General features: G+C 36.7%; 2 protein-coding genes across 2 annotated transcripts in view; both read right to left on the bottom strand.

Moving 5' to 3' along the window:
• The window catches only part of LOC131203178 (bifunctional heparan sulfate N-deacetylase/N-sulfotransferase 4), a 78022-nt gene extending 74555 nt beyond the window's left edge, over positions 1 to 3467 (bottom strand). The window contains exon 1 of the mRNA XM_058193136.1: positions 3317 to 3467. Coding sequence (XP_058049119.1) covers positions 3317 to 3400 — 84 coding nt within the window. The 5' untranslated portion in view covers positions 3401 to 3467. The remainder of the gene's footprint in view (positions 1 to 3316) is intronic.
• Positions 3468 to 3877: 410 nt separating this feature from the next.
• LOC131203506 (bifunctional heparan sulfate N-deacetylase/N-sulfotransferase 4-like) overlaps positions 3878 to 14724 on the bottom strand; it is a 95575-nt gene continuing 84728 nt past the window's right edge. Inside the window, exon 3 of the mRNA XM_058193812.1 lies at positions 3878 to 4075. Coding sequence (XP_058049795.1) covers positions 3878 to 4075 — 198 coding nt within the window. The remainder of the gene's footprint in view (positions 4076 to 14724) is intronic.

A 14724-nucleotide genomic window follows, 5' to 3' on the forward strand; every position in this document is an offset into this window, starting at 1 on the left:
ACTTCACGTGATCTTGATTCTATCCCTCTGTTTATGCAGCCCAGAACTGTGTTGGCTTTTTTAACAGCTGCTGCACACTGCTGGCTCATATCTAAATGGTTATCCACTAGGACTCCAAGATCCCTCTCACAGGTACTACTATTGAGCAAGGTACCACATATACGGTACTGGTGCATTTTGTTTTTTTGGCCTAAATGTAGAACCTTACTTTTTTCACTGTTTAATTTAATTTACTCTGACTCATTCCTTTGACATTCCATGGGCTATCCAATGTATATCTGTGCAACACAGACATTTGCTTACTCCACAGCCTGCCTCAGAATTGGGATTCCTATTGTCATACTGTTGGTCCCTTATCTTATTCTTCCCATAGAATTTTCTTGGTGAGAAGTAGATTGCCAGGTCTTTCTCCAACCCTGTAACTCACTATACTAGCCATCAGTCTTATCCAGCTAAAAGGCTTAACCTTTGGCTGACTATAGTGCTCTTTCCTTAATTATCTTAGAAAGAATATATAAGAATAACTCCTTCCTAGAACACCTGAAATGTGCCCCTGAAATGTTGGTAAACTGAAACCATAAGGAATATTCTTTTTTCATATTCATGTTACATACACATCTGCAGTACTATTATTCTACAACAAAGTGTCATCTTACCAAGCCTTAGAGATCAATTTTATATTCTCTTACTAATATATAACTCCAACTTCTTTCTGAAATATAATATTGCCAAGTTTTGCTTGGCAGCAGGCAAAGTCTTCGGGAAACTGAATTGCCAGCTAGAGTCAATCAAGCTTAATATGTTTCATGTCTAACTATTATATTGTTACCATAATTTAAAGTTGCGTACTTGCACAGTTTTGGTTACCATGGCCTACTCAATAGGTTTTTAAGGAAAAAGAATACAGATTTACACATTTCATCTCTCCAAGTTTTAATTCTATATTTATCATCCTTAGAGTTTTTAGATACAAATGCTTTCATATAATAATTCTTAATTTCTTAGTTTTTATCTTAATATTGGTAAAAAAACCTGAAACAAATGTAATGATACCAGATCCATTCAAACTGATGGGTAGACTTTCATGGACAATATTAAAATCACTAAATTACTTTAAGTTCATAGTGTAGAGAAGTTTTCAGATTTGCAACTAGTCATAGATATCTAACAATATAGATGTGTCAGAAATACAATTTCCAGAATTCTCAGCCAGCATAGTCTTTGGTTGATTTGAATATGAATTGTGGAGACTGTAATTTCAAAATGGTATCCTGTTGGAAAAGTATTTTTAATTCTAAGACTATGGTCGGGGCTTGAATCAAAAGACAAGAAATTATAAACCCATCTAGAAGGCTTTTCAGACATTCCTTCTTGATTATTGTTTCTAAAATGTAGTGGTAATATTAATTTACAGTAGATAGTATATTTAGAAAACAGAATTCATCATTATCATCTTCAAAATGAATATGAAATAAAGCCAATAAATAGGAATTCCGAATTCATGAATTGGAACATAATTTACTCTATTGATAATACATTTGGTAAATGATACTAATAACAACAATTATATATTCCTAATATATTGTGAAGCTGGCCACGATTGAGATAAATCCAGAGGTATCTTTCTGATGATGGAACTGCTTCTTTCTGGAATACCCTAAGATTCTTCAAAATATGTTCAAAGCAAAGAGGAATGGGAAGATTTTCAAGATATGAAAAAAGGAATCAAAATGGTGTGATCACTTTTTGTGTTTTACATTATTTATATGTGCCCATTTTATGTTAATTATCCCAATATATAAAAGGATAATCTAAGATTCCATATATTATGTTTTGAATTAAAATAAAGCAGTATCTGTAGTGAAAGTGATTTGAAATATAAGGCTATAGGAATGCCAAATCCTGCTTTATCTATAACTAGCTGATAACCCAGCATTGCCCAGGTATTTATTTATCCCAATCCTGTATTAGACCCCAGAGGATTTTTTTCCAGAGAATAAGTCATCTGAGTACCAAGTTTGGTTGAAATTGCTAAGAACCAATCCCCCTTACCAGAGGAGTAAGGAGTACTCCACAATACAGTGGAGTACTGTGAAGCAGTTACCACTGTGCAACTCCACTGTGCTGTATAGTAGAAGCCATTTTAAAGCACCACAGGCTGTATCTTAACAGAACTTGAATCCAAAATGCACACTATCACTGTCAAAAGTACTGTGATTTGACACTGTAGATATAATTCATTCCTTTTCATTTCAGTGGCCCAGGTGTTCCAGAGTTATGCTGGAACATACAAACACAGACACAGACACACAGACACACCCGGAGGGGTGTTAGGGGTATCTTACCCCAAAAAATTTTTCCCCCAGAGTGTAAGTCATCTGTGTACCAAGTTTGGTTGAAATTGCTCGAGGTGTTCCAGAGTTATGCTGGAACATACACATACACACACACACACACACACACACACACACACACCCATATATATATATATATATATATATATATATATATATATATATATATATATATATATATATATATATATATGTCATCTTTATTATTCGGGATCAAAAAATTGGAAGTGTCTTGGCGGCTTTAACCGAAGTCTCATTCGTCATCTTCAGGCTTCAGCTTAGTGCTCTGGGAGCACAAAGCTGCAAGCTCAGCACAGGCTGAAGCCTGAAGATGACGAATGAGACTTCACGAAACCTGCCAAGACACTTCCAATGAGAAAACCCAATAACCAAAGACCTACATACAAACACCAAAAACCTCAGAAAACATATATATATATATATATATATATATATATATATATATATGTTTTTTGCCAAAAGACCTACATACATACATACATACATACATACATACATACATACATACATACACACATACATACATACATATATATATATATATATATATATATATATATATATATATATAAATATATATATATATATATATATATATGTTATGGACAGAGTTCTCTACTTGAAGGACTGTCCAATCCAAATTTGGTTTCAAAATAAAGAATTATGACAAGAAAGTCATATGGTCTGTACAGAGGCATAAGTCACTGGAAATATCTGATTCATAACCAGCCCTCTGTTATGACATGTTCCTAGAAACACCACTTCATTCCTAGAATCTGGAAAACCAAAGTGACCAGCTTTTCTTACAACTTACCAAATATATTTTTATAGTGATCAGACCTAGAGTAATACTCTTACCCCCATTTTGCTTCAAAAAGATTTACTGTAGAATGTTGAGGAGCACCCCATTTTGCATCTGCATATATTTTAGAGATACTCACTAGTGCAAATTCCTTGTTCAGAATCATCTGCTCCACTAGTGATGACTCATTATGGAACAGATGAGGTTGCATGTGGCTCCACATGTGAGGAAACCACCAGAATTCATCTACCGACCCCAACAACAAGTCATCTCCTTCATCTTCTTCAACGGTTCCTAAGAAATGAAAGGCAAATGTTACATTGTAAAAGACGTGGTGATACAATTTATTTTCAGATCAGTGATAGTATAAAATATATTAGTTTTTGAGTCCTGTTTATGTTGCTGCATGTTTAATGAAAGTTCATATAAAATTTAAAGGCAGTATCAAAAATGAATGGTTACCAAATTGTCTTCAATTAGCAGGAACTAATGTGCTTAGCACATATGTCTTCAACAGGTTTGGGATGCCTGCATATAATGTATTAAACCACCAGGAATTCTGGGATAAATATAAATATTGGATTTTGTAGAATCTAAGCAACATTTTTTTTTTGCATTGAATGCTATGTTGAAACCAATTAGAAGGTCCTGCCTAACAGGAAATATGAATGCTTATATGCATGTTTGAGATAGGCTGCAATCAGATGAAAAGACAGCTTTCTTTGTGCGTTGACTTGCACTTCATGGTCTTATATGCTGTAAGAAATTTGTTAGCTGAATTTGATGTTCTGTAGCTTCCAAGAAAATTCTCAATGATATCCTTGAATGCTTTCCAGGCAATTTTCTCTGGCCCCACTAACAGATCTTCAAACTGCTTTTCATTGCTGATGTATCTGATCTGTGGATCAACAAAAATGTCTACCTTAATTTTGGTATCAGATATTCTTGGAAACATCTGTCTCAAACATTGAAAACTTTTACCTTCCTTGTTTATTATTTTTACAAAATTTTCCATCAGTCCACGTTTTATGTGAAGCCAAAGCAAAAATACCTTTGTCAGACCAACGAGTGGTTTATGTGCCACATGTTTCTGTCCTGGAACTAAATTCTTTCAGAGTGGCCATTTCTTTTTAATGTAATGATATTGTCTTGCATGGCTGTCCCATTCGTATATGTAAAAACAGCAGTAGAGACACACTTTTAAATCTCCACGGATATTCTAGCTATACTTGGTGTACCAGGTGTGTGTTGTGGTCTGACAGCAGCCTACGGAGCTGGCAACGGAATTGGACAGCGATGAGGTTGAGCCCAGGGCCCTCGGGAAGTGAGGTGCAGACTCCAGAGCCTCCAGAGACTGATAGTAGTGAGGCAGAGGAACAGGAGGAGCCTGTTCCTAATGCACGCATGAGAAGAGCTGCCAGAAGGCAAAAGTAGCTCAAGCAAAGAGGACGACTTGGGTGTAGGGGCAAGAGATGATTGGCCCTCCCATAAGGCTTAAAACAGACCAGCACCGGTGTTTCAGCTCTGCCAGAAAACAATGTTGTAGCTGCGTCTTCTGCTTCGTCTATGTCTTTGTTTTTGTGGCTTCTGGATGTTTGCCAGGAAGGGCCTTTGGCAGTTTGCCTAATTGGGCTAAGATTTGTGAGATAACTGAGGAATTTGTGTTGGGAAGCATTTGTTTTACTTTGAGTTAACAAAGCTGGGAATGAAGTAGTTCCCAGCTGTTCGAATAAAATTTGTTTTTCCACGGACTAAGTTTATTACTACCTATTTGGGCCTGGGTCACAACAGTGTGCTTCAATAACAGTTCCATGTTTTCACTTGTTTCTTTCATGAGTGCAACATAACAAATGACTGGTTTACACTGCCAAAACATACAACTTCTCTAAAACAGTGCATAATAGGTTAAATTACAGGTTACTTTCATGATTAGCAGCCAAAAATCCATAAAATACACCCAAAAGTGTTCAGGAAACAAAAAATTATTGTCATGTCTTGTTATTATTATTTAATATTATTTGTTCATAACAATGTGAAGTCACAGCTATGGTTCTTTAGCTGATCGTAGGCTTCTTATGCATCAAGTTCTTTCCAAGAACCTAAGATTCATAATGTATCAGTAGATTCAGTGCAGCCTTTTGTAATTGACAGATGGACCTTTTGTTAGTTCGCAGATTTCCTAAGTGTCATCTAAGACGTTTTTGATATGGCACCCAATGTACCATTAGGGCCATCACTAGGAGTGTCAGTTTATGCCATAACGTTTCAGTTTTGATTTTCAGATCCTGATATTTTATGATCTCTTCCAGTTCTTTGTCTTCTATCCCTGGTATTGCCTCATCAATTACTCACACTCTCTTCTTTTCAACCAGAGTTATATTTGGTCGTGTCATCAGTCTATATTCAGAAACCCTACAACATTTTACCTCATTTTAAAATTATTTTTTCAACTACCAGTAAATATTCCCACAATTTTTACAGGTGATCCAGTGAATCATTTTGGTCACTGTGTTGTGTCATTGTTTGTACAATTAGTTTGTACAATCTTCTTGCATGAGCTGAATGTAAGAAATCACCGTATCTTCTGTCTCTTTGCACAGACTGCACTTTAAATTTATTTTTAAATTTAAAGTAAAGAAGTAAAAATTATTGATTTGATGAATGTTCAGTTCTGCTCTTGATTGCGTTAATTTCAATATCTTGCTCTTGGGCGGTCAGAATCAAGGTTTCTTTTTCTTTTTTTTAATGTTCTAGTTGCAATCCAGGTTCAGTCTTTATCGACTTTCCCCTTGATCTTTTGTAGAAATCGACTATGCAATACTTTTCCTGGCCATTTCTTTTACATTATTTTGATAGTCACTTTATTTAATGTATATTAGACCTCTCAGCGGCTTTCGATACCATCGATACCATCGACCATGGTATCCTGCTGCACCAGCTGGGGAGTTTGGGAGTGGGAGGCACCATCTATCGGTGGTTCTCCTCCTATCTCTCTGACCAGACGCAGACGGTGTTGACAGGGGGGCAGAGATCGACCCCTCATGTGTGGGGTGCCGCAGGGGTCGATTCTCTCGCCTTTCCTGTTCAACATCTACATGAAGCCGCTGGGTGAGATCATCAGTGGTTTTGGGGTGAGGTACCAACTGTATGCTGATGATACGCAGCTGTACTTTTCCACCCCAGGCCACCCCAACGAAGCTGTCGAAGTACTGTCCCGGTGTCTAGAAGCCGTACGGGTCTGGATGGAGAGGAACAGGCTCAAGCTTAATCCCTCCAAGACGGAGTGGCTGTGGATGCTGGCACCCCGGTACAGTCAGCTGCAGCCCCGGCTGACTGTTGGGGGCGAGTCATTGGCCCCGATGGAAAAGGTGCGCAACTTGGGCGTTCTCCTGGATGGGCGGTTGTCCTTTGAAGATCACTTGACGACCATCTCCAGGAGAGCTTTTTATCAGGTTCGCCTGATTCGCCAGTTGCGCCCCTTCCTGGACCAGGATGCCCTATGCAACAAGGTCACTCATGCTCTTGTTACCTCTCGCTTGGACTACTGCAATGCTCTCTACATGGGGCTCCCCTTGAAGAGCACCCGGAGGCTCCAGTTAGTCCAGAATGCAGCTGCGCGGGTGATAGAGGGAGCAGTTCGGAGCTCTATCACTACATGAATGAAATATAAGATCAATAGTTATGAGTTATTTTTGTTTTTCAGTTCAAATTGTCTAGTTCAGTTTATGTTCAGCTAATAATTCTTAAAGTGTATCATATCATAGGTATGGAAAAATATTGATAGTTTTGATGGTGTTTCAACCGTTCAATTTTGTCTTTAGCAATTTTCTCACTCTTTGAATATTTTCATTAATAATCACCTTTTTCAATTTGTCCATACTTTTATTATCCAACTATAAAATACTCAGATAATTGTAGGCTTCATCCCAGTGGCTCTTGAGATTTGGTCATTTGGCATTTCATTTCCATTACTGTTTGTGATTTATTGATTGATTGATTGTACAGTAACACATTTTTCTAGGTCAAATTCTGTATCTGCGTATAAAAAATTATGACAATGTTTGATTGATTGATTGTACAGTAACACATTTTTCTAGGTCAAATTCTGTATCTGCGTATAAAAAATTATGACAATGTTTGTCAATGACTGGATTTCAGTTTCCAATTTTCCATAAAACTTCATATCATCCATAGAAAGCAAATGAGAGATTTTATTAACATTTTTTTGCTGCTTGGTAGCCAAGATTTTTTCCCCTCAAAATAACTGAAAGTGCAATCATAGCAATGACAAGATAATAAGGGTGATAATGAATCACCCTGGAGGATTTTATAATGGTTTGTCACATAGTTAGCCAAATGTTCAGACTGGATTTGGCATTTTTTGGTCTACTTATTAAGGATAGTCAGATTTGCATGTTTTATGGTGTTGCAGATATCATTTTAGGATGTAACTTTTTCTTACTAATGCAAAAGTCCATCTAATCCTGTCTTGTCTCCATCATAGTGAGAAATCAGATGCTTTTTGGAAGCTCTGCCATGAGAGCAAGTTTTATTTCTTATTATTGTCTATTAATTACAGGTTAGTGAAATTGTTACTCTGAATAACAAAAGTCATGAGAATTAAAGTAAGCCAAAGCAGTGGTGGGATTCAAATTTTTTTACTACTAGTTCTGTGGGTGTGGCTTTGTGGGCGTAGCAGGGAAAGGATATGCAAAATCTCCATTCCCACCCCACTCCTGGGGGAAGGATATTGCAAAATCCCCCATTCCCTCCCTACTCCAGGGGAAGGATACTGCAAAATTCCCATTCTCTCCCCACTCCTGGGGGGACGATATTGCAAAATTCCCATTTCTTCCCCACTCCTGGAGGAAGGATATTGCAAAATCTCCAATCCCTCCCTACTCTGGGACCAGCCAGAGGTGGTATTTGCCGGTTCTCCGAACTACTCAAAATTTCCGCTACCAGTTCTCCAGAACCTGTCAGAACCTGCTGAATAGCACCCCTGACGCAAAGTAAGCATTTCAATTCAAATGTCCACAAGCAGAATACAAATCATCATCTTTTCACATAGAACTTTCCAGATTTAGTCCTGTCAGTGATTTACTTAGGAGCAAAAGAAAGAGTAAATGACAACCTATAATAAATTCCCAAAGACTCATTTTTTTACCTTTGCTGGGGAGATAATTGAGATTGGTTGTTTTATCGATTCTATTCTGAACATGGTATTATAATCTATCAAAGTAAAATAGAATGAAATCATGTTACAATACTCCTGGATCCCATATTTTTAACCTATAAACTTCTGGCAGATTCACACTTTTATTTTCCTTTTTTGAAATCCTACATTCAATGTGTGTTCAGGAACCAGAATTGTGCATTAGGGAAGAAATCAATAAAGCAGAGAAGTTTCCATATACTGATAAAGCTTGCTAAAATTTCCATAAAACTGATAAAACAAAACTTGTTCATCATCTTACCTTAAAAACTCGCTTGGCCTCACAAGCCACATTTATATTAATTAAAGAACACTCCACATGTTTTATTTATAATTTGATAATAAGGTATACATTTATATGGAAAATGGCATGCTGCCTCTAAGCTGAAATGACAAAGCAACAGTACCAAGCTAAAAAGTAGGGCTTGCTTAACAGAATACATAATGCTTGATGGAAATCACAAACCTATCTTGTGGATTTGTGCTATTTTAGTGAGTCTTAAAAGCCTCTATAGAATACATAATCGTAAGCATGTTCACTGTATTTAAGCCTTAGCACCATTTTACATTCTATATGGATCTAATTCAGGCTGATTTTATATTTCCAAATAGAAAAAAATATGACATGATATACATTTTATGGTGTATATTCCTATAGGAATTTAGAAAGGACTGGAATAACTAAAACTAATAATATGATCACATCCAAAAGTTGAAAGTTGGCGTCAACATGAGCAAAATCTTCAGTAGGAACGTGGAGCACAATTTTAAAATATCTTTGCTCAATAATTTACGAGTTACGTGAATTGTTTAAATGTGGATACCCTTGAAGAATTTGGGGAAAAAAAGATCTTCTATTACTTATGATAGGCTATTACGTTATCCTCAGAGTGATATATTCATGAATAAAAACTTATTTGCACTTGGCAACCATTTCTGGAGGACAGAAATAGATGCTGCTGTTCTCTATTAATCTCTCAGCCATTGAAAACACCCTCAAGCTTCATTTTTCTCCGAAGTACATTTTTCCATATTCTGTTGCTTTGAGACTTGCATTTATTTTAAATTGTAGGCATCAGTTTTAATCCAAGCAGCTAATTAGCTATTTCACATAGGCAGAACTGTCCATCTTTACCATAGAGTTACGACCATTTGTCTAGTGACTAAAGTTATGGCCATAATGAACAAGTGGTACTTATTGAACAAAAGATATATACGCCTAGTCCTAGTCTGGCAAATGACTTCTTGAAAAAGAAAGATTGGAAGATACATTATCCAGATTATTGTCAAATCAGGGAACATGGTAATCTGCAGGGTATAGTGAACCCTGCAAATTTATGTCAAGACATTTCAGTCTAGGAAAGAGTTTTTCAGGTAGACTTAGAGCATGGATGTCAAACTCATAATGACACATTGTCGTCATGTGACGTATCACAACTCCCCCCCCTTCATTGGGGGCATGGCCAGTGTGTGACCATCTGGCCTGCAGGCCGTGAGTTTGACACCCCTGACTTAGAGTGTTAGTAACAAACGGGTACAGTTTAAATAATAATGAAATTATGGGCTGATATGAGTAGCACCTCTCATGGAAGATTCATTAATTTTATTTATCTTTGGAAAATAACTTCAAATGAAAGGTAGCCATTTATTTGGATATGTCACTATAGAAACTACTTTCCCTGAACTTGTATCTACTTAGATTTATTATTTTGTTTATTACCTTTCATATTTCAGAGATAATCCTGGAAAAAATATCTAGAATTATTTATGAACATGGCTTAGATGTAAGGTCCATGCATTAAAACCATTGAATCGTATCTATTTTGTACCTGCTTTTAGCCAATTTCTTCAATTACATCTCCCTTCCATGCAACATTATGTGTGGTTCTAGCACATTCTTCAGCCCTTGATAAATTTATTTTGGGATGTGAGGAAATAGAGTGAACAGGGGAGAGTAGGAAAAAAGTGGCATTCTATCTTGTGTAAGTCGGAGCTTTGTTGTTCATACAAACAATTGTTCTGCTTGATTTTAAGTTCATATTGAATTTTATTTTGCCTTCCCCAGAATTTTGTTCAGAATGGATGGAGTCTATTTCATTCCAGAGAGTTCTAGAGAATTAAGGGAAGCAGATAGCAAACTGGTCTGAGAGTCTGAGTATACTCTTTAAAATATGAAAATATTGAAGTAAATAATATAGAATCATAAAGTTCAAAATGTATATTTAGATAAACTACAATATTTGCTTCATGATATTTCTAAATACTTGATTTGTACTTCATTTAATTTCACTGAACTGGTGTTTAGATTTTGGAATTTTTCCTTTACCACTAAGCCTCGTGGGTCTAACAGTGGAAAAATATATTTTGAGGGGTCTGAGAAATCAATGAATACAGAGTGAAATACATTGAAAACAGGCCTTCCATTTAAATACTTCCCTGTGATAATATAAGATAAAGAAAAGAGATTCCAGACATTTTAGCTGGTTGCCAGTAGAAAGGATTTTTAAAAGTTGAAGTTCATTTCAGCAGTTAATATATTTCTTTTGAGCGCTTTCTTTCTTTCATTACCTTAATCTCACAATGTGGATAGCAAAGAAACAATGTGGAGAGCATCTACTATATTTTCATCTTAAAGATATTAATGAAGTACAGAACTAAAGCTACTGAAAAATAATTTAGAAACTAAGACCTAATTCAGCCCTCTCTTATTCCTGAAAAAAAACACCAATGTAACTAGGAAGTTATATTATATATAGCCAATCATACAGAGGCTAATCGCACATTGGAGAACTCAAGGCAAATGCTCAAAGGCACTTTCTGTTGATTAATTCACATGCTGTCAGGGTTCTTTTTAAAGATTAGTAGCCACCCTTCTTCATAACCTCAAGAAGCTATACATATTTCTTAGTGAGTCCAAATTATGACAAAAGGAGCAATAAGGGGCTATTGCTGCTTGCATCTTTATTTTGTTATTTGCCACTGACAGGTGTGGGCGTGTGTTTGTGCTTATGTTTCTCTCTGTGTGTGTTTTAATATAAGTTTATTGTCTCATATATACTTGCCTAAAAATAAAATTTACTTGGCTTTCAAACAAGCAACACACACATGCTTGCTTCTATAATTCAAGGTAAAGACCATTCCAATAGCAATCTATAAATTAATTATGGAGGAAAGTAGAGTTACCTTATATTTTCAAATGTTTCTGCATTATGCAGCTCCCACAGGTTGAGTGCAAATATAATTTAGCATGCTACTATAAACTTCCAAAGGCTATAATACTCAGTGAAATAATGCAATGTCATAAATGTTACTATACTAGCTTTTCTTGGTAGCTCATGATGCGAAAACAATTATGGCCACCACATGACTAATTGGGTTTTGGCTACATGGCAAACTTTGAGCATATTCCAACACTATTCAATTTCTGTCTAAATAACATCAACACCAACTGGTGATCATTTCATACGTGCATTGTTCAACAGAACCGAGGACTGAACTCCTTCTACTGTCTACTGCAGGAATGTCAAACTCTCGTTGTCATGGCGTCATCACATGAAGTATCGGGATTTTTACCCCCTTCGCCAAATCAGGCGGGGATGGGGCCAGCACCTGACACATCTGGCCTGCAGGCCACAGGTGGGTTTCAGCAGGTTCTGACCAGTTCTGGAGAACCGGTAGCAGAAATTTTGAGTAGTTCGGAGAACCGGTAGTAAAAATTCTGACTGGCCCCACCCCCATCTATTCTCTGCCTCCCAAGTCCCAGCTGATCGGGAAGAAATGGGGATTTGCCAGTTACCTTCCCCTGCCATGCCCACAAAGCCACGCCCACCAAGCCATGCCATGCCCACTAAGCCACGCCCACAGAACCGGTATTAAAAAAATTTGAAACCCACCACTGCTGCGGGCCACACCTTGGTCTACTGGAATGCATTCTAATTCCTTTTTCTTCAACTTAAACCATGCTGAAAATGCAAAGTATTTGTACAGTAATGCCAAATCCTAACTGATCTTTTTCTATTAATTTTTGAAAAGTAAGTAGGTCCATAATGAAGTTGAGATGGGGAGAAGCAGACTGGATTTATGGAAACTGCACTGACCATTGTGAAGCCTTTAATCTTTGCTTACTTTTAAAGCTGCCTCTTAATGAAGAAATATAGTTGGGAAACAGACAGCAAATGAATAAAGTTTAAACAGGCATTAAAAAGAAACTGGAGGCAGAGTGAAGAAATACACAAAATGTGCCTGGAAGCAGGTAATACTAATCTGCAGAATCAGCCGGTGGGGGTAAAATCAATTAATTACTTAGGACTCAAAATGTGAAGTAATCCTCTTTTCATTTAATTTAAATTCCTTTTAAATCACATCTTTTCTCCTTCGGACCATACAAATCTTTCCAGGATGCCTCCTTGCTTATGTGACAGTATTTTGGTAAGACTAATTTGTATCCTTGTGAAGTCACAGCAGGGCATGTATCATGCAAATATGATTCTTGTTTAAAAGGTGAAAACTCTCAGATGTCTACAGTTTCTATTTTATTCTATATAACAGAGTGAATAAAGATGTTTATGGCACCCGTTATACTTTGTCTTAAATACCTGATGGTCCTATTTACTCTTTGTAATCCTTCTGTTAACATTATCTGTTTAAGAAAATGACCAGACTATTTTTCTTTGTAATAATAGCACGCTTTTGAAATAAACCTCCAGTTTCCATACAGTCTGTTGGAGAGTTGAAATGCTCAAAATTGAAATATGCACACGAAAAAATAATAATTATATATTTCAGACATTAATAAACATATTATCAATTTAATAAGATATAGATTCCAAGCAGAAATTAGGTACCCAATTCAGCCATTCCAGCTGCTGAGCCATCAGCCCCCTCTACCACAAAGATCCTGCAGGAAAAGGGCAGTATGGACAACCGTGGGATCTGGCAGGGTGAGAGCTGTGAACCATAAACACAAAGCTTTTACAGTGTCCCAGTATAACAGATATAGTGCCCTTGCTGACCTAAATAGGAACACTAAAGTGACAGATCAAGGTAGTTGTGATACTGATAACTCAAACAATCAAGGGATTATGGTTCAAGATGAAGAACTTACTTTGGAAAAGTGTGAACCTACTTTGGAAAAGTGTGTATCAAGTATTACAGATCGGTCACACAAGAAGAGCAAGGTATCCAAAAAGAGAAGCCACCTTCTGATTGGTGATTCAATTGTAAGGGATGTAAATTTAGGAAAGGATATGGAGGTTTTGAAAGACGTCAGGTGTCTACCTGGTGCTACTGCCAGCAGAGACAAGAGGCGATTCTTAAGATAGTCAAGAATGCCAGTAAGGATTCTGATGTTGATGCTATTATACACCTTGGCACAAATGATCTGTCCCAAAAGGATGTGCTTTCTGTGCAGAATGATTTCCAGAGCTTAGGATATGAACTTAATAGCATAGGTTGTAGGCTTAACTTTTCAGAGGTTTTACCAGTACATAAGGAACAAAAAGGTAAAGGCCAGCGTGTAGTGGAGTTTAATGTGGCTAAAGGAGTGGTGTAAAAGGAAGGCTTTGGTTTTATTAGTCATGATGTCTGCAACTGGTCCAATGAAAATTGTATAAAAGAGATGGATTGCACCCATCAAAGAAAGGGACTGAGTTACTTAGCAATACATTCACAGATTTTCTGGATAAACATTTAAACTGAACAGTGGGGACAGAGAATTAACTGATATAGAAAATTTCTGTCCCCAGCAATCGAAAACTAAAAGGGTTATCAGTGCATGTAACATAGATGTCTGTATGGGTAAGACTATCAACCATGCTATCAAGCAAAACCAAGCATTTAACAGTGAGTGCCATACCATGTGCACTAAACCAACAGATGGCATGAAAGTAGGGCAGTCAACACAGGTTATGTAGACAGTAAACACAAGATCAATCCAAATGGACTCAAATGTCTATACACCAATGCACAGAGTATGAGGAATAAACAGGGTGAATTAGAAATCCAAGTAAATGAGGGTAGATATGATATTGTTGCCATTACGGAAACTTGGTGGGATGAAACTGACAAATGGAACATACAGCTAGAGGGATATAAATTATTTAAAAGAAATAGACCAAATAAAAGAGGAGGTGGAGTTGCACTATATATAAGAAATAACTACATCTCTACAGAAATAGAGCACAACAATGATGAAAATCATCTTGAATGTATTTGGGTCAATATAAAAAGGTGAAAACGATATTGCCATAGGTCTATACTATAGGCCACCCAACCAAACAGAGGAAGTAGATGAACTTTTGCTAGTCAGCTAACTAAGGTATGTAGGAAGCACA

The sequence above is a fragment of the Ahaetulla prasina genome, chromosome 8, assembly GCF_028640845.1.
Source record: "Ahaetulla prasina isolate Xishuangbanna chromosome 8, ASM2864084v1, whole genome shotgun sequence".
Classification (NCBI taxonomy): Eukaryota; Metazoa; Chordata; class Lepidosauria; order Squamata; family Colubridae; genus Ahaetulla; species Ahaetulla prasina.